The 25,122-nt window shown below is 44.4% G+C and overlaps 1 protein-coding gene across 2 annotated transcripts in view; it reads right to left on the bottom strand.

The window, feature by feature from the left end:
- The window catches only part of grin3ba (glutamate receptor, ionotropic, N-methyl-D-aspartate 3Ba), a 101,076-nt gene extending 76,818 nt beyond the window's left edge, over positions 1-24,258 (bottom strand). For both annotated transcript variants that reach the window (XM_034110939.2, XM_034110940.2), the window contains exon 1: positions 23,413-24,258. In XM_034110939.2, the coding sequence (XP_033966830.1) occupies positions 23,413-23,946 (534 nt within the window). In that variant the 5' untranslated portion in view covers positions 23,947-24,258. The remainder of the gene's footprint in view (positions 1-23,412) is intronic.
- Between the last annotated feature and the right edge of the window lie 864 nt (positions 24,259-25,122).

The raw sequence follows: 25,122 nt of genomic DNA, 5'->3' as shown, positions 1-25,122 counted from the left end.
GCAGGAACATTATTGTTTGTGTTCGTGTATAAAAGGGCATCAACACTACTGTGTGTGTGGAAGCGTGTGTGCTTCTGTACGGGCGTGTACTCTAATATGCAACAGACATATCCAGAGACAAAGTCAGCCAGAGATAAAACCCAGACTTGCCTCGGAGCCAGAGACCTCGTGCCTCTTGGAAAACCCAGCGATAGCTCCAGTTCTGCTGCTCAAAGCTAAAGAGCAGGAAAAGAAAAGGGAATAAAGAAAAAGCAATAATCTTTCTGTAAATGCCAGCTCAGAGTTTTAAACAAAAGTCACCTCCAATTTAGATTAATAAAAGAGATTGCATGCGTCACATCTTCCTAAGTAGCGGGACTTTTCGGAGCCAAAGTTAATTTCCTCTTTTGGCAAACACCTCGGCAATGTGCGATACCTCAATTAGGACGGAGCAGATGTCAGCCAGTATGATTAGTGTGTACTTCTGGGTGTGTGTGTGTGCATTGGGTGGGCGAAGTTGCTGTGGTGTACGGTCACATTTGACCCTGTTATGTTCTACTGTAACTGAATGAAAGCAATATTCACTGATCTGTCAAATCTCCCCTCTCTTCTCTCCCTCTCTCTGCAGCTGCATTTCAGTCTCAATTAAAATGAAGAGCTGCAATTCTGAGCGTTGATTGAAACATGTAAAGGGCATCAAAGAGCAATGAGAGCTAGTTTGTCAGCACACACACACACACACACACACACACACACACACACACACACACACACACACACACACACACACACACACACACACACACACACACACACACACACACACACACACACACGGCGCTATGTAAATTGTCTTCACTGTGTGTGTGTATACGTCAGTCAGCTTGTGTGCATGCCCCACTCCAGTGTGCGTCCTTCTTCCACTCAGTATGCTAGAGGCGGAACACATAATTTACAAAATATAAGAGATAATCGTGTCGAGATTAACGATCTGATTTTGATTAATGCCTAATGTTTAATTAACTCAACTTTAGGTCTACGACTTGTCGGAGGTTCCCCTGCATAGCAAATAGGCTTCTTGCTCAGTGTCAGGTACAGCAGGGCGTGAGTGAGCACGCCGGGGAGGAAGAGGGACAGATACATTTCAGATTAATCTCCTGGGATGAAACTTGTGGGCAAACAGACAGAATGAATAATGAATATTAGCCACAGATGAAAAATAACAACATAATAAATATCAGGAAGTGTTTGTGTGCAGGTTTTGAGTGTGTGTGCTACTTCCTTTTTAAAACAAGTGTCTGATTCCCATGCATGTGAACACTAAAATGCCGTGTCTAATATAGAATAAAAGTGAGAGCGCTTCAGAGTGAGAATCCACATGCCAGGCAGGGGAGATTATGCCAACACTCTGTGTATAGTATGCGTGAGCATGCGTGAGCGCGTATTATGTCGGCGATTATACGCTCCTCTTTCTATCGAAGACATTTCTTTGAAGCTTAGGTTGGTGTACAAGACAAAGTAACCATGAAATGCACACCCAATCCTGTTGGCCGGTCCACATCCACATACAAATGAACCATTTAAAAACAGTCCTTGGCAAAGAATGTGAGCCTCTCTAGTTATAATTCATCAATATAAATTCTCTGATTCTCAATATGTGTTATATTTCGGAGGCATGCAATGAAAGCCCACAGTGTCTAGAACATGTCCTTCCCCCCTCCTGTCTCTCCGCCCCTCCTCCCCCTGCTTCCTTCTCCCCGGCTGGCATCCCCTGTGCCGGTCTGATAACGTGATTTCACGCAAAAGTAAAATCCTCCTCGTGTCTGATGTAAGCATCTCTCACTCAATCCCCAACAAACCTCCTTCCGCTTCCTTCACCCCCTGCCTGACATTTGTAGGGCGGCTGCTCAGAGGGAAGGTGCTTTGTGGCAATGGCAGGTCGGTGTGTGTGTGTGTGTGTGTGTGTGTGTGTAAAAGATGGAGAAGAAATCAATGTCTCCCGCAGGTGTGTCCCCATAGTTGAGAGAGACTGAGAGAGGGGAATGTCATTGGCAGGTGTACATGTGTCTCACCGGTAAAAGGGATCTTTGAAGGGTAGTGTAGCATTTGAGAGCATGTTTAATATCAGATTAGGCATCTGACAGACGAGGGAGGGAGGGAGAGTAAAAGGGAATGTGTGTGGGGGAAAGTACACCCTTAAGAGAGATACCAAGTGAATGATTTCTTGAAAGATAGCCAAAAGATAAAATGACTTTTACCGATCAGAATATCACACGTCTTCCATTTTTGAACATCAGCCAGCCAGCGTGTCCTTTCCTTGGGACCGATCTGTCACCCGAGCTGGGCTCCTGAGCTAAGCAAGAAACACGCAGATGGAAATAGTGTGCTCTCAAGTAATACCGGCTTCTTCTGAATCCTAGAAAAAGTGTTTTTGTCGTCGGAAAGAGCCATTTCAGAAAAGTTTCTTTCTTTGAAACTAGATTTTTTCCCAGTGAATATCAACTAACCGTGAAGAAGCTTTGTCATATTCACCACACTTCTCATGAGGAACTTTTCCACCCTTCCTCCATCCTTTTCCTAAAAAGCATTTTCCCAGCAGCAACCATGACATCCCCCCCTGCTTCTCCAACCTTTAGGCTACCACTACTACCCCCACTTTCTTTCGGACGCATGAGCAAATCGATCCACATTGGAGTTTTATGGTCGCAGCATGGGGATTCTTTCAGAGAGTGTGAAATGTTTGAATGAAATACGAGAAACCTGGCACCACTGGTTCATTTTCTGTTTGGGGAAGTAACAAAACATGGAGTCATGGGAGAGTTAAGGGGACAATAGTTTAACATTTTCTACAAATTGTGTGCATGAAGCCACGGATGAGGATACAATATCAGAGGGTGGAAAGCATGAGAGACAAATGGCCTTTGGCTGCACCCACTAAAGCCCCGCTTCTGGCTTATCTGAAGCCGTTTTAGACACATATTTTAAAACGGATAAAAAAACGTCAACAGTGTCCTCCTTTAAATCTCATAGCTACATCTGTGAGTACAATCAGGAGCTTTCTTTGATGGTTATTTATAGGTGCTGTATAACACAACAGACCACAGAGCTCATGACTCTTTAAGCAAAATAATATATTATTATTCGTTTCGTGCAATATGTTAGGACAGCTAAATCTAAATGTCACCAAATTGCATTTTGGACAGGTGCAATATTCAACTCACAGGGAGCAAAGTGTTTGTTGAAACAAAATAATATTAATGTGTCAAAACACATTTTGAATGAAGCGTTATGGAGCTGCAGATCGTATCCTTGACAACCAATCGTATTCCCCACGCCTAACAAAACACATGTGTTTGATACAGTTTCTCTTGAAAAAAACAGGATAATTGAATATATTTTTGTACAAAGTATTCAATAATGATCAATCATAAATTACAGTTGATCAGTCAAGAATCATCCCAATTTGTTATTTTTTTACAATTTGTACAGCCCTAGTTAGTCTTACATTTAAAATGCCATGATTTAAAGGTGGGGTAGGTAAGTTTCAGAAACCGGCTCGAGATACACTTTTTGTTATATTCCATGGAATGCTCTTAACATCCCGATAGCAATGAATATCTGAAGTGCTTTGACAAAAAATCCATAAAAAAAATTCACCTGGAGAAGCCGTAATACTGTAAAAAGTACAACCTGGATGGCCTACCTGCCTGTCGGCCTACCTGCCTGTCAGCCTACCATCGGGGCACAAACTTATCTCGTGCCCTCATTGGTCGTGTGCGCGTTCGTGTGTGTTGGAGGAGGGGCTCTGTAAGGAAGTGGCAGATTTTCTCCGGTTGTGTATTTTCTAGGGCTGTCAGTCGATTAAAATATTTAATCGCGATTAATCGCATGATTGTCCATAGTTAATCGCGATTAATCGCAAATTAATCGCACATTTTTTATCTGTTCTAAATGTACCTTGAGGAATATTTTTCAAGTTTGTAATACTCTTATCAACATATGAGTGGACAAATATGCTTTATGCTAATGTTTATTATCATTTGAACAATGACAAATATTCTCATGCATATTAAACACAACAACCTGGAACCTCTCTCATACAATACAATTGGTGTGTGTGTACGTGTGTGTGTGTGTGTGTGTGTGTGTGTGTGTGTGTGTGTGTGTGTGTGTGTGTGTGTGTGTGTGTGTGTGTGTGTGTGTGTGTGTGTGTGTGTGTGTGTGTGTGTGTGTGTGATCGTTGGAGCTATGTGCAACTCAAGGCATATGCTCGAACGGGAGCTGCCTGGACGCTGCAATCATGAGTGTGCTGACTTATCGTACAATGTCCCACTGTCTGGCTTCCTGCATAAAGTCAAGTGCTCGGCGCAGTTGTGTGGATAGAGCGCTCCTCTGTTTTCATTTAAACAGCTCCTTATATCCGTTAGCGCAGCTAGCTAGCACCAGATGCTAACAACAACAATAGCCGCGTTCACACTGCGGTACGGTAATGCACGTAAGGTCTCTCTCTCGCTCGCTCGGGCCACACACACCCTCCCGGTCCTCCCGATGGCCAGTCGGTGCCTGCCGGTGAGCGTGGAAGTGTGGTCTGCCACAAGCGGGCGGCAGGAGCGGGGCTGTCAGCAGCATCAGCTTGTAGATGGTATTTTAAACTCGATGCGATCTGAAACTACAGGGCGGCCGAGGAAAAAAATACACATGCGTTAATCGCGTTAAAATAATTAGTGGCGTTAATTTCTTTTTGCGTTAACGCGTTATTAACGCGTTAACTTGACAGCCCTAGTATTTTCAAATTCTAGCGCACTCGAGCTGGTTTCTCAAACTTACCTACCCCACCTTTAAGTATCTGTTTGCTAAGTATGTCCTACTGTTTGTATCAAATGTCATGGCAAACCATCCAATAGTTGTACAGGTTTCATTTGTATTCATCTGGGTAACATGTGACAGTAAAGAATTTCATGGCAATCCGTCCAATACTTGTTGAGATCCTCCAAGCTAGGCCAACGTAGTTATGTGCAGATATACAGACGTTATCACATAGAGTAGAGCCAAGCTGCAGCCATGGCTTCAACACATACAGAAGGAGTTAACGTGCATGTGAGTGAACGACCCAGAGTATCGATCATGAACAATTCATCATTAGCCTACAGCAGGCTGGAGGTCTGCTCCGATTTACTGACATTTTGAACCGTTCATCAAAGTAGTGAGAAAATACAACGGACCATCTTTGCAGGACGGGAAAGACGGAGAGAGAAAACAGGGAGGAAAGTGTTGTTATTATGCCAAGCACAACTGCAGAAAATATCATTCATCAATCCTGCAATCACGATAAAACATTTCTGCATAAGTGAACGTCTGGCGGCTGGGTTTCACAAGCCACTGAGAAGGTGGCAGCCGACTAAAAATAGCCCTGCAGCAGGGTCTCATAAACGGGAAGGAGAAACAGTAAAGGCGAACGAAAAGAAAAACACGCACACAGCCAAGTGGTGATTTCATGTCCCTACCTGTCATAACGCGGCTAAATAACTCTGGTCAGGGTATTGCAAGCGCCGCGCTCGCTGGCTCTGAACAGCAATCCCATGCAGGTGGAAAATGAGTAGGAGGAAAGTAGAAGGGAATACAAGCGATAAGGGGGAGAGGAACAAAAATGGAGAGAAAGGGAGATTGATAGGGGGAACATAGGAAGACAAACACATGAGGAAATGGACAGAAACAGACAGAGGGACGACAAGTCTTAATGAGAAAAATAAATATGGAAATGGGACGAGGAGGCAGTCGTGCACTGGGCACTCCCTGACACACACCAACACACACACACACACAGACAGAGCGCATCCCAGTGAGTTACACAGATGGAAGTACATACTCCTATAACTCTGTAACTGTCCTGGAACACACACAAAGGCGACAGCTGACTTTCTGAAGCCAGAGATCTCTGGGCAAGGTTACAGTACATCCATAGCAATCTCACACACGCACGCACGCACGCACACACACACACACACACACACACACACACACACACACACACACACGCACACACACACACACACACACACACACACACACACACACGCACGCACACACACACACAGTTAGTGATTCCAATCGGCACCATATTGCTCAGTGTGTGACAAACTGCAGTGGTCTCCTGCCAAAGGGAATATAGAGAGACTGTGTGTGAAGGTGGAAGAAAAGGTGAAGAGTAAAAGGTGTGGGAGGGGATAAAGGAGAGAGGGAGAGGGACTGACCGGCGAGAGACAATGGCCGAGAAAAAACAAGAGGAAATGTTTTGTTTTTGTGCCAAGACCGAGCCGGGACAGGACAGTGTTTGCTAACAGCATTAGAGTGGCAGTCATTAAAATGTGTGCGCACAATGGGCAGAGCAGGTATTATACCTTAAGGTATCCCAGGCTTCCCGCCAAGGAAAGAGAGCATGATGAGTATATTTAGGTTTCAAGGACACTTGATTGAAGTCGTAAAAATGAAAGATGACTTGTTGGAACGGAGTCACTGCGGAATCTCTCCCTCAACTTCTCATTCCCTCCCTCCGTCCTGCCTCCACCCTTCTCCTTTTCTCCCTCTCTTTCCTCTGCGGACGCTTTATCCTGCCAAAACAGTGCCTTGCGTCGTCCCTAACCCACAGAGGAAGAGGCAGGGGTAATTGAAAAAGTTCTCACGCCGGGAGTTAAGTAAGGCAGATAAGGAGGGAAGGTGGACGTTAGCTGCACAACAAATATACAGGAAGAGTGTTTCCCGGGAGACCGAGGAGGAGGAGACTGAGGAAGAGAGACTGTTTCTGTCCCGAGCGAAAAAAAGAGAGGAAGCAGTAAATGGAGAGGTTGTGTGTGGGAAAGGGGTGGGGGCGGGGATAATGAAAGTTTTATCTTATCTACTTTAGCCATCGCTACTGTCCACTGGCTCAGAGTATAATCCCCATTTATGCAAAGACTTCCACATCTCCACTCCCATGTGGAAGCTCTGAAACATTTTAGCCAAGTGTGTTTTTGTGTATATGTTTGTTTGTCTGTGTGCGCTCGGCTCAGTGCTCCTCCAGGGTAAGTAGCTGTGTGTGCAGGAAAGAGCCAGCCTCCCCCCCCCACCCCTCCCTCCCTCCAGCCATTCATCCACGCCTTGCTTCCCTCCATCCCTCATTCCCTCTCCCTGCCTTCACGCTTCCCTCCCTGCAGCTCGCCGTCCCCTTCTCTTTCCTTCCATCTCTCGTCCCTCCATCCCTCTACCAGCCTCCCTGCCCACTTCTCTCCCCCCTCCTTTCCTCTTCCCTCCTTCTGTTACGGCCTTTGTCTTTTCACAGCCACCTCAAATGGCTGCAGATCAATCAAAGGCACTCAACAGAGTTTGTTAGCGAGCCACCGTGGTGGGAGAATGAAGCCGTGCACCCAGGGGTCTGCCGCCCCCATAATTAAATTGCGAGAGGACTGAATGCTTTCCTCCCGAGGACCTTCTGCATTCTTTGCTGACAATCTACCTCCAAGCGATTTGGGCCACTGCAAAACTAATCACTTAAGCTTGTGCAATCTCAGGCATGCTATAGAAAGACAACCGGCGATATTATTAGGCTTCGGAAAATACCCACTGTTAATAAATGCTCTCAGAGAAGCTGCTGATTTGAAAGCAGGGTTAACCCACTGGATGCCTGAATGGATGAAGGTATGCTGATGACATCAACAGTCAATGGGACGGACAGCTCCAGGTCCGGGACCTGTCAATCACAAAGTGATTTACGAAGAGCAGGAGAATAAGTTGTGTGTGTTGCGATCAATATCTCATCCTTTAAGTGCCAGCACGGAGTTACATCCGACCAGCTCTCCTTATGGGGAACCAGTGTTTCGTTCACTCAAGCCGTTTGTTCACGCACAACTGGACCAGGGAAGGTTTGGGAATCTCTTGTTTTGGATTTAAGGCCACAGTTTATAAAGTCGATATTACAAAATAAAGTCTGGTAAACCAGCTCAGCCCTACTCGTCCAGCACCAAACAGAGGATCGACAACTCAGCACATATCTAGTGTTGATGATGAGAGAAGCATGTATCCTACGAACAACACATGTCTCTCGTCATCTCACGCCTAGACTACTGCAACTCCCTCCTGGCTGGTCTACCTGCATGTGCCATCCGACCTCTGCAGCTCATCCAGAATGCAGCGGCTCGTCTGGTCTTCAACCTTCCTAAATGTTCCCACACCACGCCGCTCCTCCGCTCCCTCCACTGGCTTCCGGTAACTGCTAGAATCCACTTCAAGACACTGGTACTTGCGTACCATGATGCAAATGGATCTGGCCCTTCCTACATCCAGGACATGGTTAAACCGTACACCCCAGCACGTGCGCTCCGCTCTGCATCAGCCAAACGGCTCGCTGCACCCTCGCTGCGAGGGGGACCCAAGTTCCCATCAGCAAAAACACGTCGGTTTGCTATCCTGGCTCCAAAATGGTGGAATGAGCTCCCATTGACATCAGGGCGGCAGATAGCTTACACACCTTCCGGCGCAGACGGAAAACTCATCTCTTTCGACTCCACTTCGAGCGATAGAATTACTAACAGAGCACTTATATACTAATAAAGGACTGGCTTATCTAAAGCCAGTTGTGTAGCACTTGAAATGCTTGGCTCTATGAAACCTGATGTACTTATGATTCTGTTTTCTTCAAGGTTGTGTCTTCCTGGTCGAATGTACTTATTGTAAGTCGCTTTGGATAAAAGCCTCAGCTAAATGCAATGTAATGTATGTATGTATGGAGGAGATGAAAACACGTACAAAAAGAAGAAATATTTGACCTATGCTGATGTTGCTGAATGTGTAGATAGGTAGCAGCTTGGAAGAACATCTACCATAACAACTTTTTAACATAAGAACATTGGGATTTGGGTTTTGTAATGGTGGCCCCATATAAATGAACGCAGCTACTAAAGTCCTTCCAGATGTGATCCCCAATGGGCGACACTCATTGCTTGATAAATCAAAGTATTTCACCGACTAGAAATCAGGAACTAAGCCATTGAAGACATGACTGGAACACTTTCAAACACACACACAAAGCATTCTTTCACAGCCAACACTACAACAAAAGACACACATGCCCACAACCGTAACATTGGCATTGCTGCATTGCTGCTGGGAAAGTCTTGGCATTGGACATGTAGCCCAGCTCTGCTCCTGTCATCGTCGTCTGATTGAAACTGACAAAGAATTGACAGAGAACTGGAATGGAGCCTTTGGGCACGTCCTAGTCTATCAAGCATCCTTTAATAACCAGAGCTGACAGGCATGCCAATGAATCCTGTAACTGTAATAAGCTGCCATTTTGAAAATTAGCACTATTAAACAAAGTCTGCGAGTGAGTGACCGCCATCGGAATGTCCAAAAACAACGAGTGCTTTGCTGAGTCATAAGCTCAGCTTTGTTTATGCCAACAAACAAACAAACCAACAAATAAATGGCACTATAACTGGATGATCGTGCACACCAGTGGCCGGATAAGAAGCAGTCCATATGCTCCCAGTTTACGAACATGTAAAGCCTGTCTATTAATTCAGTTGGAGCAGAACATTTAGGTAATAATAAAATAAAATAAAAGCACAAATTAATGTTAAACAAGTAATCCATCAAATAATATCCTATTTTGTATTGCCAGCTAAAGAAATTGGCGATTGTTTCCCAACATTTAAGCGAGTTTGTCCCTGTGTAATACATTTCTAATATGTTATATAACATTAACACTTTTTCACTTCGATTTTGTATTTTTTTCGCCTTCAAGCATGCATTTGATTTATATTTACTGATAGATAACGGCATTCCAGCCTGACTTGCCAGTGAGCTTTTTGCTCACAGACAGAGGTCTAAATTATATTCCCTTCAACATGACATTTATCTACATCAAGCAAGTGCAAAGTGCAGTTTTTAAAGGCTGAATAACTTCCGTTTTAAACTTTACATTAAAAGGACGGCAAAGAAGGTTTTAGACTTTGTGCTGAATACATTTTATAGCTTTAGACAGCTGGGGGAAGAAAGCCACCTGGGTGAGACTAACAGTGCAGCTGTTTCTATGGTTTCTAATGCGGTTACATTATCACATGCTGTATGGAACAAATAAATGGCCCCATAACTGGATGATCATGTACACCAGTGGCCGGATAAGAAGCAGTCCATAGGCTCCCAGTTTACGAACATGTTAAGCCTGTCTATTAATTCAGTTGTAGCAGAACATTTAACAAAAATAAAAGCACAAATGAATGTTAAACCAGTGGTTCTCAACTCAAAAGTGGGTCGCGGACCCGTTTCGAGTGGGTCGCGGATGTGTGAGTGAAGAAAAAAATATATATTGGAATTCTTTTATTTTTTTTGGGGGGGGGGGGGGGAGTCAAACTTTTATTTTGAAGGCCCGATTTTCTAACGCTGTGCATGCAGTCGGCGTTGGACTGGAAGTACCGGAGACCATAAACGGGTTTGAAAACTTCTGTCACGTAGTGATCATCTTCCCAATAAAATATCTTTGCTGATGTTTTTTCGAGTCTTCTGGCCAATCAGAATCAAGATTGTTGCCGGAAGTCCCCACGGAGAATAACTTTGCGGTTGAACTATTCTTTATACATCCATGGGTACAACTTCAGATACAAATGAACACATAATGAAATATGACCCCCGGTCTGATGACTGACAGGTCACAGAACAATGGGGGCTATCTACCCTTACCCACAATTTAAAGTAAGTCACACAGACTATCTCCTCTTTACTCTTCTCGCAGCAAGATGTCAGAACAAAGTGGAAAACAAACAATGGCATAAAATATTATTAATATGTCGGGTAGTAATAGATTTATTTATTTTCCTCTCAGAGTACCAGAATGCATAGTTTATGTTAGTATTTCTAAAAATCTCCTGGGGGATAATCCCCCCAGACCCCCCTGCTGGGGTTGGGTTTTCAGCATGTGTGCCTTTTTATATAGTTCAGCTTTGATTCCATCATCTCATTAAACCTTTTTAAAAGCATACTTTAGTTCTGTGAAGGGATATAAGGGATATATGCACTGTACTTCACTTGTATTAATATTGTATGCTGAAAAGCGTATATATTACAGCACGTTTTTTTGTTGAATAGATTTGAGTGCTTCAAAATGTTGGGTCGCGATGTATTGACCAAGTAAAAAGCGGGTCCCGAGACCTGACCAGTTGAGAACCACTGTGAACTAATCCATCAAAGAATATCCTATTTTCTATTTCCAGCTAAAGAAATTGGGGATGGTTTTCCAACATTTAAGCAAGTTTGTCCGTGTGCAATACATCTCTAAAATGTCATATAGGCCTACTATTGGCACTATTTTTTTCGCCTTCAAGCATGCATTTGATTTATATTTACTGATAGATAACGGTATTCCAGCATGACTTGCCAGTGAACTTTTCGGTCACAGACAGAGGTCTAAATTCTATTCCCTTCCACATGACATTTATCTACATCAAGCAAGTGCAAAGTGCCGTTTTTAAAGGCTGAATAACTTCAGTTTTAAACTTTACATTGAAAGGACGCTGGGGGAAGAAAGCCACCTGGGTGAGACTAAGAGTGCAGCTGTTTCTATGGTTTCTAATGCTGTTACATTATCACATGCTGTATGGAAACCATGTTACATAAGAAATTCAATTAAGGACATTCTTCTGCCGTATCTCGACCAAAGCTGAGAGATCTCTTCTTTAGTTCAATTTGATACTATTCTCTCTCGGCAGTCCGGCAGCATGAACAATATATCTACTGCTGGAAGGGACTTTTCAACCAAACCATTCCACCTCCACGCTTCAGAGCCTGTCCACTCTGCCCTGACATCAACCTGACAAACCCTGGTGTTAGTGCACTCAACTGCTCGTACAGACAAATAAACATTGCAACCCAGTCATTTTACCTTTAAAAATTATATGCCTGTCCCTTTCCTTAATTAAAAAAATCTGTTTTTCCACGCTTGAGGTAGTTCAGAACTAATTGATTCTGCTTTACACCAGGAACACAACACTCGTGTTTTTCATCAATTATTACATCAATAACCCAAGAGCACAACTAAAAAGTTAAGTCGTTCAATACAGCACGGACTGGTTTTCTATCAGCCGTAAATGCATTATACTCTCCTGAGAAAAAAGTAATTTGTTTCTGTTTCATGCTATTCGTCACAGATGTCATCCTCTTTCCAAATAGTCCAGATCTCGGCCGTTGAATAAATCTCCAAAAGTGTTATAAATAATCGTAATTTCGCTGCGTTCTTGGTTTCTCCTTATAATAAAGCAGAGTAAATGGGGGATGGATGTGAGATATATGCATGCTAACCTGAATTATTGTGAAATATTGCTCCGCTCTCTTGCGTGACTTGGCACCAGATGCGTCGGAAACTGCTTTAGCGCTATCTGCAGGACAGTCTGTCCTTTGTAGGAAGGGCAATGAGAAGGGGGAATTGATCACATCCCGTTTCTCTCCGCTCACACTTCTTTACCCTTTATTTGATGTATCTTCTTTTTTGTCTGTGTCCCCATAACCGTGAGCTTTCATTTATTATCGCCTTGCCCGATTCACCCATCCATTGCCTTCAATCCTTTCCCTTCTTTAAATCTTACTCCCGGTGTCTCGTCGTCGTGACTCTCCATCAGTGGAACCGTGTCCCCAATTCTCCTTCCAGCCCATAAATAGTGTTTGTGTGTTAGATGTTATGCATATGAATATCACGTCGTCTCGTTTCCCCTGCACTCAGCCCGGGATATCACTCAGGATTTATCCGTTGTTCCGCTCTGCTCTGCTTTATGGAGGCGGCTAGAACACAGAGGTCAACTCGGAAAGAGATAGAGGGAGAGCAATATGAAAGAGAAACAAGACGTCCCAACACATGACAACTGCTTGTGTTCATGATGGATGCTGCAGGATACAATCTGTCTGTACGGCACCGCACATGCTGTGTGTGGTGAGGAAACAGAGCTGTGAGTATCATATCTGAGTGTGTGTGTGTGTGTGTGTGTGTGTGTGTGTGTGTGTGTGTGTGTGGTGTGTGTGTGTGTGTGTGTGTGTGTGTGTGTGTGTGTGTGTGTGTGTGTGTGTGTGTGTGTGTGTGTGTGTGTGTGTGTTACAGGAGAAGTGTGTGTTCCTGCATTAGGCCTTGTGAATTTATATTTGTTCACAAGGGTTTCAGTTGAGGCAGAAAGCAGGTAGCGAAGATTATTTTTGGTGCATTACAAATTAAGATCCATACATCTAGGAATCATAACAAAAAGGATGCTCTGTATAATCATCATAGTTTCTTATTCGTCAAAGTAATCCAGTAAAATGGTTTCAGTGTCTCTATAGGTATATTGCGAACAGAAACAACTTAAATGTGTCAGTTTGCCAATATGTAAAGATGTTGTAACGACACGGGGCTTTTAATGTAGATCACAGCTAACTAACTAACCCCATCGCATCACTATACTCTACTGTTGGAACTGCCGTACAAAATATCTACCAATTCAAAGAAATATTGATTTAGAGTGAAAAACCATGAATACACACTTTTCTCCATTACTTTACTTTCTTACATTTCAGTAGACAGAGGGTGTTTGTCTGCGGGGGGGTCTACAGTGTCAGACTCTGAAACCCCCGCAGTTTAAATGATCTGTGGACGGCCATCAGTCAGCAGCACGCCGCAGAAGGTGGCAGCGTGTCTCCTAGCAAAGCCAGCCCTTTCTTCTTAATGGAGTGCTATAATAGCTCGAGTAGACCGATAATAATATGTTATGCTTGCGCGAAAAAGTGTAACCGCACAAACTGCACAACAGTGGAACTCAATCCCAGTAAAGATTAGAGAACAACACACCTGCAGTTTATTTAAATCCAACTTAAAAACATGGTTAGTGGAAAGTCAGCTCTGTCACAATCTGTACTTCATAACGCTCTGTTATGCGCCTTGACCTGTTGCTATCTGTCTGCTTTGTGAATATGTATTTTAGTTTAGTTTTTATATATGCTTTTATCATAATATAAGTATCTCTGTTGAATATTTACCTGTTATTTGAATTGAATTTTTGTTTTTAGGATGACTTTCAACATCTGTCCAGAGACTACAGACGAAAAATAGCCTGTTAGCTAACTCTGGCGCATTTACAGAAATGTCAATCAATGTGCACCGTCCCTGTCAAATAAATATATAAATATATAAAATAAATAAATCAACTTTGAGCAAAGTAATCTTTTAGAAAACCGGTGACCCATGGACACAGGCAAACACTTTGTTTGTCGCTGGAGCCTTTTTTACTTCAATTCTCTGCTTCTTGCTTTGCTAAAAGAACTCCCTGGTGGCCTGCCTCGTGCGGTTAAATCATTACAATGTCGTAAAAGCCAGAACCAACATCATGAGGATTATTTAATTTCACATCCAACGAGCTGGCAGAGAGCCACATGTGTGAAAATGGCTGCATTTCTACACATGTGCCTCATGTAAACGATGTATCGGTGTGCGTTGGTGTGTGAGTGCCACCGGTACACTGGTGTCTCCCCAGCCTTTCCTCTGTGGGCAGCTGGTGTTGAAGCCCCTCCAGATGGGCTCTAAATCATCCCTGTTTCCTTGCCAACTCCCAACATAAACATCCCAGAAGTAACACAGAAGTTACCTTGGGGTTTACCATCTTTCAATCCTGCTGTCTGCGCATCGCTCGCCTCTCAAAGGGCTTCATCTCTGACGGCTTCTCGCTCCGTCACATTTTCTTTGTCACTTCCTGGTCCAATTTCACTTCCTTTATCTCTTACTAGCATGCACACTTTACCATGCTGTCTCTCTCAGTTTAATCTTCCTATTTGAAACTTTTCTGAATCGCTCTCTCAGTCATTCTGTTTCCATCCACGTTCTTTATCTTGCTTACTCTTTATCCTTTGCTACTTTTTACTTTGCCTTACCCCTTTCTTGTTGTTTTCCCCACTTCCTCGACGTCACCCGCGGGTGTTTGGCGAAGCTGTCACCTTGGCACTCATTCAACCGTGTCTCTTAGCCATCTGTCAGCATCTGTTTAATCTCACATCAGCACATGTCTCTCTCACCTTCTCCCACCTGTCTCGCCTCCTGTCTGCCCGTCTTTCACCTGTGACCTGTGGGAGCTTCTATAGGGCCCTATATGCGTGTTGTCTCCAAGCCTGCCCTATCACTAACGACCACCTGGCCTAGATTTCTGGTGTTATGCCTCAGTTCCTAAAGTACCACAATTACACACTTATACACACACAACTACTGCCCATTCAATAGCAGTAGTTTCTCTAATAGTAGTCTTTTTAAAAGTATTCTAAAGACAAAATGGGTCTTTTCATCAGTATGTTTGAAATAAGTTTGCTTATAGTCTTAGGTGCAGACAGTGTGTGCAAGTACCACAAAGAATGTATGTGTGTGTGTGTGTGTGTGTGTGTGTGTGTGTGTGTGTGTGTGTGTGTGTGTGTGTGTGTGTGTGTGTGTGTGTGTGTGTGTGTGTGTGTGTGTGTGTGTGTGTGTGTGTGTGTGTGTGTGTGTGTGTGTGTGTGTGTGTGTGTGTGTGCATCCACTTATCAGTATGGCTGTGTGCAGGTAGGTGTTTTTTCCAATCACAGATAGCAGGAAGTTATCACTCGCTAATCCTCTAATGAACTGGCAACGTTTAGATAAAACTGCCACTGCCAGTGGGAAGCGAAGCACAAGGCCCCGGCTGCCCGTCATCCCTCATCTCCTACCATCTTCCATCATCCCTTCTCCCATTCCCACAGCCTTCAATCTATCCCATTTGTACTTCTCCCACGCCCGATTCATAACTCCAATTCTTCCTGGCTTTATTGCTCCTTCTCTATTTCCCCATATGTCTCACTTTCTTATTTCCTAGATCTTCTCCCATCGTTCCCTATAACTGTATACAATTCCTCCTTTCCTTCTCTATCCATTTCCCCACATTCTGTGTCAGATATCTTTCCGTCCTTTCTCGATACTGTTGGAATACTCCCATGTTTCTTCCTTCGTCCCAAACACCCTATTCCCCCTTTCCTTCCTGATCCCTTCTTTTAGCATTCCCTACGAACTGATTCCTTCTTTCTTCCTTGATCCCTCATTCCCTGATCTCTACATACCTCTCTCAATCCCTCCATTAACTCCCTATAATGACTCCCTCTCTCCCCTATCCAGTACGTGCACATTACACTCTGCCTCAAACCACTGCTGAGAAGATGCTGTATTTTTTGAAGTATAGAGAAATATTATACTGGTGTTGAGCTGCTGGAAACAGTTGCTTCACCAGAGGCAAAAACACAAGCCAAACATTAGAACAGAAACTCAAATGCCATACTGAGCCGCTCAGAGAAGCCCACAGTCCTTTTGGTGATACACACTACGCTGATTCTGCTCTGCTCAATTCATCTGGCTCAGTCAAGACGGTGCCGAACTGTCATCAAAATACTAATAAAGAAAGCGCTCTGAGCTGCTTGCATTAAGTGGCCGGCGTGTCTCAAACTGTCAGTTTCCCTGAGGCTCCGGCTTGGCAGAAAGTTTTGTCCCTCTTATTCCACTGTGGTCGGCGCACAAATCCCCTCATCATCTCAAAGAAAACACTAAAGGCAGCATCGCCTCGTAAAGCCTCATTAGGCTTAATAACCTTTAGTGAGCACACAGTCCACACACTCCACACTGTGTGTGTGTGTGTGTGTGTGTGTGTGTGTGTGTGTGTGTGTGTGTGTGTGTGTGTGTGTGTGTGTGTGTGTGTGTGTGTGTGTGTGTGTGTGTGTGTGTGTGTGTGTGTGTGTGTGTGTGTGTGTGTGTGTGTGTGTGTGTGTGTGTGTGTGTGTGTGTGTTCGGGCTGCACGATTTAGGGAAATAATGTAATTGCGATTTCTCTGACAGATATTGCGATTTGCGATATATTTTTTTTAGGCGACCCGACGGAGGTTTATCGTAAAATGCGGCCATATCTCCGGCTAGGAAGGTCGCATCAACGTACTCCCGTCTCTAGCACCCCCGCAGCCCGAGCTACGAGTGAAAGAACTAAACGTACATGAAACTTCCGTTGGGTTGCTTTAAAGTCAAGCTTCAGTTTCAGACTCACCCTGTAATAGAAACATGTGATGGAGCATCACTAACCTGACTCAGATGGTTTCACCATCTAGGAAAGCTCCATTGGAAGCCATTTGGAAAGGGCAGGCACTTTCAGAAATACTTGGCAGGTGATTGGATCAATCTGTCTATCACCTTCTATCATGGGCCACCTCTGATTGGTTAACAATGGCTGGTTCATGTGGAGCACAGCACTTCTGATTGGTGTGGCTGACTGACACACAAGAAGAACAAAAAAGAATTGTGTGTGTGTGTGTGTGTGTGTGTGTGTGTGTGTGTGTGTGTGTGTGTGTGTGTGTGTGTGTGTGTGTGTGTGTGTGTGTGTGTGTGTGTGTGTGTGTGTGTGTGTGTGTGTGTGTGTGTGTGTGTGTGTGTGTGTGTGTGTGTGTGTGTGTGTGTGTGTGTGTGTGTGTGTGTGTGTGTGTGAGTGAGAGACATACATGCAGGTATAGATTGGTGTGGCTTGTGCATGTGTTTCTCTGCATACATTCGTAGATGGGTGGGTGGGTGTGTGTGTGTGTGTGTGTGTGTGTGTGTGTGTGTGTGTGTGTGTGTGTGTGTGTGTGTGTGTGTGTGTGTGTGTGTGTGTGTGTGTGTGTGTGTGTGTGTGTGTGTGTGTGTGTGTGTGTGTGTGTTCAGTGTGCGTGTCTTCGGAGACCAGCGCTAGCTCAGAGCCACAATGCTTCTTATTCAGCAGGGTCCTTGGATTAAAATGTAATTTCATTCAAAGTCGCAAATTGGGTTTCTTAGTGTACTAATCTTCATTTCACTAAGCAGAATGAGGTATGTCATGCAAAAGAAAAAGAAGTGACTTAATAAAAGAATGCAGGATGAATAGGTTGCAGAGGGGGAAGTAGAACGATAACGGTTACGCCGCATCTCTGAAAGGATCGTGACTAACACAACACATGGACGTATTTAAGTGGTGACTTGATTTGAGGGGAAAAGGTTGATGACAAAGACATCTGCAGTTTAGTCATTCAGCTAATGCCATGATTCAGAGGCACTTGAGAAAGAAACTAAACAGGAAGTAGAGACTAATATCAGAGTAACAAGTGCAAGGTGCCAACAGGAAGTAAACACATGCCTTTGTAGTGTATATGATCAAGGTCTGGGTAAAAGCCAAATCAGGTAAGAACTCGACTCTGAAAACACGGGTAGAAAGCTCTTCTCTTTTGAACAGAGAGAACATTTATGTGCGTGGTATTTAGAATCTTTGAAATCCAGCCCTGTGCATTTTGCTTTATGGATATATGTGCAGACAAAATGAGGGTCTGGGAGTAAAATGTCAGTGAGGAACAAAGCTTCCACTAGAAATGACAAATAATGAATTCACACCACCTCGCACCTAATCACATTCAGGAATCAGCAAATCCATTTTCTTCAGGCCTCCCTGCTAATGCATTTCCAGAATAGAATAGAATACAATACAATATCATTTTCTGTGATACCATCAGCGAATCGAAAATGGTTTGGTTAGACCCAATTGAAACAGGCATTGGAAACGTGCGGAGATTTCTTACACGTCTTTTTCGATTAAGTCGGCAGGCAAACAATTTATTTCATCCATAATGACTCCACAAACACATCCTAGCATACTGGCAGAATACAAATGTTTAAACCCATATCATTCTTTTTGGGCGGTTACGAAATGTTATTTGTGATTATTTTTAATTAAACGTCAAATACCCTCAATTGAATTCCTTCTCCATGTGCCATGAGAAGACACTGATGAACTAATTACCTGCATGTCCATAATGGCCCTGATGGGAGTTAGAAAGCCATTTACTTTTTCCTTCCGCCTGTCCCCCTTTCCCTTCTCCCATTCCCCATCCTCCCTGCTATAGATGAACAGGAGAGATTTACAGTTAGGGGTCACACACTGGTTCTAATTAGCTTAAGTAGGTTGGGAGGAATAAGCACTTCCTTTCCGAGATGCATCACCAAGTCCCACAGCTCCTTCTGACTAAGCAAAGGGGGGGGGCGCAGACGGACGACCAACCTCTGTCTCCGTCTGCCTTCCTGTCCCTCCGTCCGTCTGCGTCCTTTAGTGTCCCAAAATGTCACCAGTATTGCAAAGTAGGAATGTGATTAGAGATGATCCGATCACGTGATCGGGGATAGGAGCCGATCACGTGATTTTCAAAAGATCGGAATGGGGAGAAAAAAATCGGGAACCGGGATTTAAAAAAAAAAAAAAAAAAAAATTATAAAATATTTTTATTATTTAATGTTACAAAACAAAAATGACCATGTTCACGTCTTAAAGTCATCCTGAGGACTTAGTTTTGGTTTAAAATTACACAACATCATGTATGTGTTGCTTCTTTGGGCTTGTTTTCAGACCTGGTTGCTTATTCCTCTGAAATCTGGCAACAGAGTGGGCGCAGTGTCTAATAGTAGCAGTACGCTAACGAGAGGCTACGTTCAGCTGGTGACTCGGGAGTCGGGACAGAGAAAATGTCAGCAGTTTGGAAGTATTATAAAATTGAAAGCGAAGGCAGTGTAACAGCCAGATGCAATGTTTGCAAGGCGGAGGTTCCGCGTGGTGGAAAGAACAGAGCTACGTTCAACACGACCAATCTAACACGCCACCTGAGAAACAAACACCAACAACAACACGGCGAGTACACAGCGGCCACTCAGGTAACGGCACTGAAGCAACCGACACTTTCAGAGACTTTTAAGAGGAAAGAGAAACTGCCCCGTGAAACAGTGAAAAGGCCAACAGAAATAACAGCCAAGATAGCTGACTTCATCGCGTTGGAAGACCAGCCGTTATCTGTTACCTTTTTTTTCTCTTAATGCATTGCATAAAGATCGGAAAAAATCGGTATCGGCAGATTGTCAAAATCAAATGATCGGGATCGGGAGCAAAAAAAGGTGATCGGGACATCCCTAAATGCGATAATTCAAATTAATTCACTCGTCATAATCGGAACCCTTTATGAAGCAGTGGGTTTTTTGGGGGGAACTGAAAGGCAGTCTGGGAAACATCTAGCATCACAATCGTGAAATAAGGGAGAAATTAGCTGACGGTAAAGAAAAATAACCCAGAGTCTAATTCATTCTTGAAAGACTCGTCGCCACGTTCTTTGACCTTGAAGAACCTCCAATATAATCACTCAACAAGTCCCCTTTTATTTCTTCGTGGTTCCTGTGTATCAATTAAATATAAAGTTAGAAGGTAGCTTCCTGCTGCAGGTGTTTCTCTTCCTCTCTGTGTCTACCTCTCGCTGATGTCTAGAGGGGGGAAACATTTACCTAAAAAAACATGGGCTCAGTTCCCAACACCCTGCAGAAAAATCTCCACAATTGCAGACACTCCAGGGAGGAATACTCTCCAGAGACGAACAAAAAGACCTCCTCTATTTGGATCTGTGACGGATCCGGCACATTTTTGGCAGGATCGTTTGTTTTGTCTCTGCATTTCTCCAGCCCCCCCCCCCCCTCTGAGGAGTGCTCTTCCCCAACTGATGCTAAAATGTAAATAGCATTTCTAATTAGAATGATATCTTCTGGTTGTGTGTTTCGCTATCAGCACAGAAACGTTTCCCGGTTTGTATACCGGGTAACAATTTGCTTTCCTGACCCAGCCCACTCGTCTCTGCCCTCTCAGTGTGATAGGAACCTGTCCCACCCCCTACCTGCCTCCTGTATGTCTTCCATGGCTCTCCGTCTATTGACATCACCTTGGAGTGTGAGAAATGGAAATGCATTGTCTTCACTGGCAATTTACTGAAAATAATAAGGTTTTAAGGATATCATTTCTGTCTGTTTCGATACAGCAATTGTAATAAATTGCTAAATTATTTTACTCACTCAAATGTTAGTAAATGCTGAAAAACGCCCCTCACTTGGGGAGGTCTTTAAATTGGAAATATCTAGTTTTTTTTTGTTTAATGCCCTTGTTTTATGTTGAAACTTGTTGTGTGCCGTGTTGGTCAGGACTCCCTGGAAGAAGAGATCTTGTATCTCAATGGGACATTCCTGGATAAATAAAGGATAAATAAAATAAAAAAAATAGCAATTATATCTAAATGGGAAAGTGGTGCAAATCTTTAACTATCACACGATGGAAAAATGAAATGTTTTGCTTAATATAGGACGATTAGAGTTGATACATTAATTAACCAAGTAACAGTTTCAGCACTAAACGGTTTACCCAAGCAACCACAAGAACAGAAAGGAATCCTACTTGAGTTTTAGTTCATGAAAGTGTCAATTTAAGTTTCTTCTTAGGCTGATCTTCCTGCACTTTTTTCTTACACATTATACTGAGTATGTAACATGTTTTAATCCTGAGTTTCTGTCCCTATATTTTATTCGTCTGCTCCTCCTCATCGCAGCTGCCCTGCTTTCCCTCTACGGCTTACAAACAAACAGATGTTGCTGCTGCCTCACACCTGAACACATCACCTTCTATGAAGCACGGAGCACTAGCCTGACACGGGAAAAAAACATCATGAATTTAATATTAGGCTGAAGAACATTTCTGTAGCACAAACAACACACATTCAAAACACAACATCTGCTTGAAATGACTACTGAAACAGAGGGACACAGAGGAAGAGAGGGATGTTGCCCTTTCCCTTTTGCCCACGGACGGCTTGGCACAGTTTTGAAGATCTGAAAGGCCTCCCACAATAAAAAAGAAAGGAAGAGAAGAAGCCCTCTCTTCCTCCCCTGCTCACCCCTTCCTCTCATTCCCCCCTCATCTCCCTTTCCTTCTGCTCTCTGTTGCTTATCTCCTTGCTTTGCCGACACATTCGTCAAGTGGTGTGACTTCTCATTCATGCAAGCTTTATTGACATCGAATAAGAAATACATTGTTGACAAAGAGACGCGACAGGACAGAGATTTCAGACTTAAACTATGGATCGTTCCTCTCTCCTTCTCTCTCCTCGCTGCCTATGTGTGTGTGTGTGTGTGTGTGTGTGTGTGTGTGTGTGTGTGTGTGTGTGTGTGTGTGTGTGTGTGTGTGTGTGTGTGTGTGTGTGTGTGTGTGTGTGTGTGTGTGTGTGTGTGTGTGTGTGTGTGTGTGTGTGTGTGTGTGTGTGTGTGTGTGTGTGTGTGTGTGTGTGTGTGTGTGAGAGAAAAAAGGTGGAGAGGAAATCAATGTCTCTGGCAGGTGTATCCCCGAGTGTGTGTTAAGTCTTAGCGACACTGGTGAAAGCAAAGTTGAAGTCCTCTGTCCTTATGTGTGTGTGGTGGTTGGCACTTTGTAAATATGTGTGTGTGTGTGTGTGTGTGTGTGTGTGTGTGTGTGTGTGTGTGTGTGTGTGTGTGTGTGTGTGTGTGTGTGTGTGTGTGTGTGTGTGTGTGTGTGTGTGTGTGTGTGTGTGTGTGTGTGTGTGTGTGTGTGTGTGTGTGTGTGTGTGTGTGTGTGTGTGTGTCAGGGGGATGCAGTTGGCTGCTCAGTTGGATAGAGGCCGATATGACTGGAGTTGGATTGACTGACTGGCAAGCAGCTCGACTGCCGCTGGAAATACTAACATGACACACACACACACACATACACTTATTGCTTACTTACAAATGTTCTCACATCGAGCAACAAGCCAAACAAAAATACATGACCATGCACAAATAGCACCAGCGGCAGCAGCGGGCCCCTCACCTCTCCCCAGCATCCATCAGCCACTCTGCTGTTTGAATGATTCACTCGGAGAGGTGCCACAACACAGCCGTCTTCAATCACACATGCACACTCACATGCACACATATACACTCTTGCTCATATGGAGTCACGTATACACAAGATGAGAGCTTAAAAAAAAAAGCATTTCAGTTTAAGCCTCTGCTGCTGCGGGCTGGAGGGTTCAGTCCAATACGAAAGCAGAGCTATCAGATATGAAGGATGCATGTGAAGGGCCTGCAGGTCCACCAGCAGGGAGCAATCTGCACATCAGACTTTACTGGGAGAAGACATTTAGCGGCTCCACTTAGTCTGAGACACTAAATGGTCCTTTATTCTATTCCATTCGTCCTTATTGTATTTGTATTATTGCTAATTGTATTATTAAAATGAATCTCAAGTATAACGGATCGTATTATCCCTGTCCCAATTATCTTTCTTTACACTATTCCCTTGCCTTCAGCCTGACTTAAAATCGAGCTAGTGAGACCAGCTCAGCCACCAAAATCCTCGCCACAAGGCAGTGAGTCAGGCAAAGGTTCCTCTGATAAAAGTCCAAAGGAAAATATTTTGGGCCAGAGGGTGATGCTTATTAGAGAGCAGAACGCAAGAAAACAATGATAAAACCCCAAATAACCTTCTGTTATTATGTTTTCTGTTCCTTTCAAACATGACTGCTACAGGTGCAGCAGCCAGCAGAACGCACACCATCCATCCATACCTTAGTCACAAGCGGCTCTGTGTCCTCCAGGATGGATATGAAAGGGATCTCCAGGAAAGAGGAGAGGAACTCCACCTGGATCAGCTCCTCTCTGGAGCGGGGGAAGGCGAGCACCGCGGACACCCCCCTGACCACCAAGTCCTGGCAGGCGCTGCGGGACAGCGACTCCGGGTCGCCTCCCGCGGGCGTGCGAGCCACCACCTCCAGGCTCAGGTTGTAGGGCAGCAGGGGGGGTGTCTGGGAGGGTGTCGTGGAGGAGTCTGCCCCTCCACCCTGGTGCCGGAGGCTAGCCAGGGCGCGGTTGAGCGCGTTTTGTATCCGTGCCGGCTGCCGGGTCGGCAAGAGCGCACCGAGGCGCACGGTGTGTCCGATCCGGGCGAGGATGTGACACGTCTGCGAGTGCGGGAAGCAGGACTCCGGGGAGGAAGAGACCGTGAATAAAAGAAGCAGCAGGAGCGGTCTGGCGGAGAGGAAAAGGAGAGGAAGTCTCCCGGGGGCGAGGCAGTAGGTCCAGAGTCCAGAGAGAGACACCATGCTGCAGCTCCGACACACAACACAGGAGGACTGGGCTCTGCTCGGCGGGAGATGGCATAGCTCCCTCTTTCTCCCGGCTCCACCGCTTTCCTCGGACTTGCTGGGTATTTTTCTTTGCCCCCTTTTTTATTTCTTGATGCGCGCTGTCGACGGTGATTAGTCGGCGTTTTGATGTTTCGGCTCTCACCTCTTCAAAGTTTTTAATGTCAACAATAAAAGGCGCGCTGGTGGAGAGGGGAGAAATGAGCGCGCACAGCTTAGAGCGGTCGCCCCGCTTATGTCAGTCTCTGCTGGAGGAAGGCACACCAGCTGTGAGAGGGTGTGTGTGTGTGTGTGTGTGTGTGTGTGTGTGTGTGTGTGTGTGTGTGTGTGTGTGTGTGTGTGTGTGTGTGTGTGTGTGTGTGTGTGTGTGTGTGTGTGTGTGTGTGTGTGTGTGTGTGTGTGTGTGTGTGTGTGTGTGTGTGTGTGTGTGTGTGTGTGTGTGTGTGTTCCTGCGCCTGCCGGCCAATAATCTAACCTCTCACGGAGCATGCCTCTTGTTGAATTTTAATTCAACATTTCCTTCCGCTTTATTCAGGTCCCAGGGAGAATTCGCCCGTAATGTGTGCATTCAGAAATTAAACTACAACCAATCACATATTCCCCGTATTCATTTGATGAATCATTTTTTGTGAGATAGACAATCCAATATCGAAATGAGTTTTCAGAGTTGACTTTAGTTTGTCTGCATTTCAGTGGAGAATCTCTTAGCCATATCTATATCATTGTACTCATCCCTTGCACTATACCCAATAGCAGGTTTTCTATAACACACACACATTTAGAGCATAATAAGTTAACTAATCAGTTTCAAAAATATTATTTTCCAGAAAAAGAAGAGATAATTGGATGATGTTAAAACTGCTGGTCATGTGTTATGTGAGGTAATAGAACACTCTGAGCACCTTTGCAGAGCACACTGTCCCTGCCAGGTTGGCCAACACAGAGAGAATAGCTTTCTGAAATCTCAATTTTCCTCTGAGATTTATCCCCTCTTCCTTCTTGCCGTCCAAGTAGAACATTATCCGTTGTGTCGCCACATATTTTCAGCTCAATGGACAGCGCCAATGCTACAAATGAGATATACTGTGCATGCTAATTTGCCTTCATGCAAGGGACAGCACTCGGTCCTCTCTT

Source organism: Pseudochaenichthys georgianus, chromosome 22 (assembly GCF_902827115.2).
Source record: "Pseudochaenichthys georgianus chromosome 22, fPseGeo1.2, whole genome shotgun sequence".
NCBI lineage: Eukaryota > Metazoa > Chordata > Actinopteri > Perciformes > Channichthyidae > Pseudochaenichthys > Pseudochaenichthys georgianus.
This window is presented reverse-complemented; position numbering and strand designations above follow the sequence as displayed.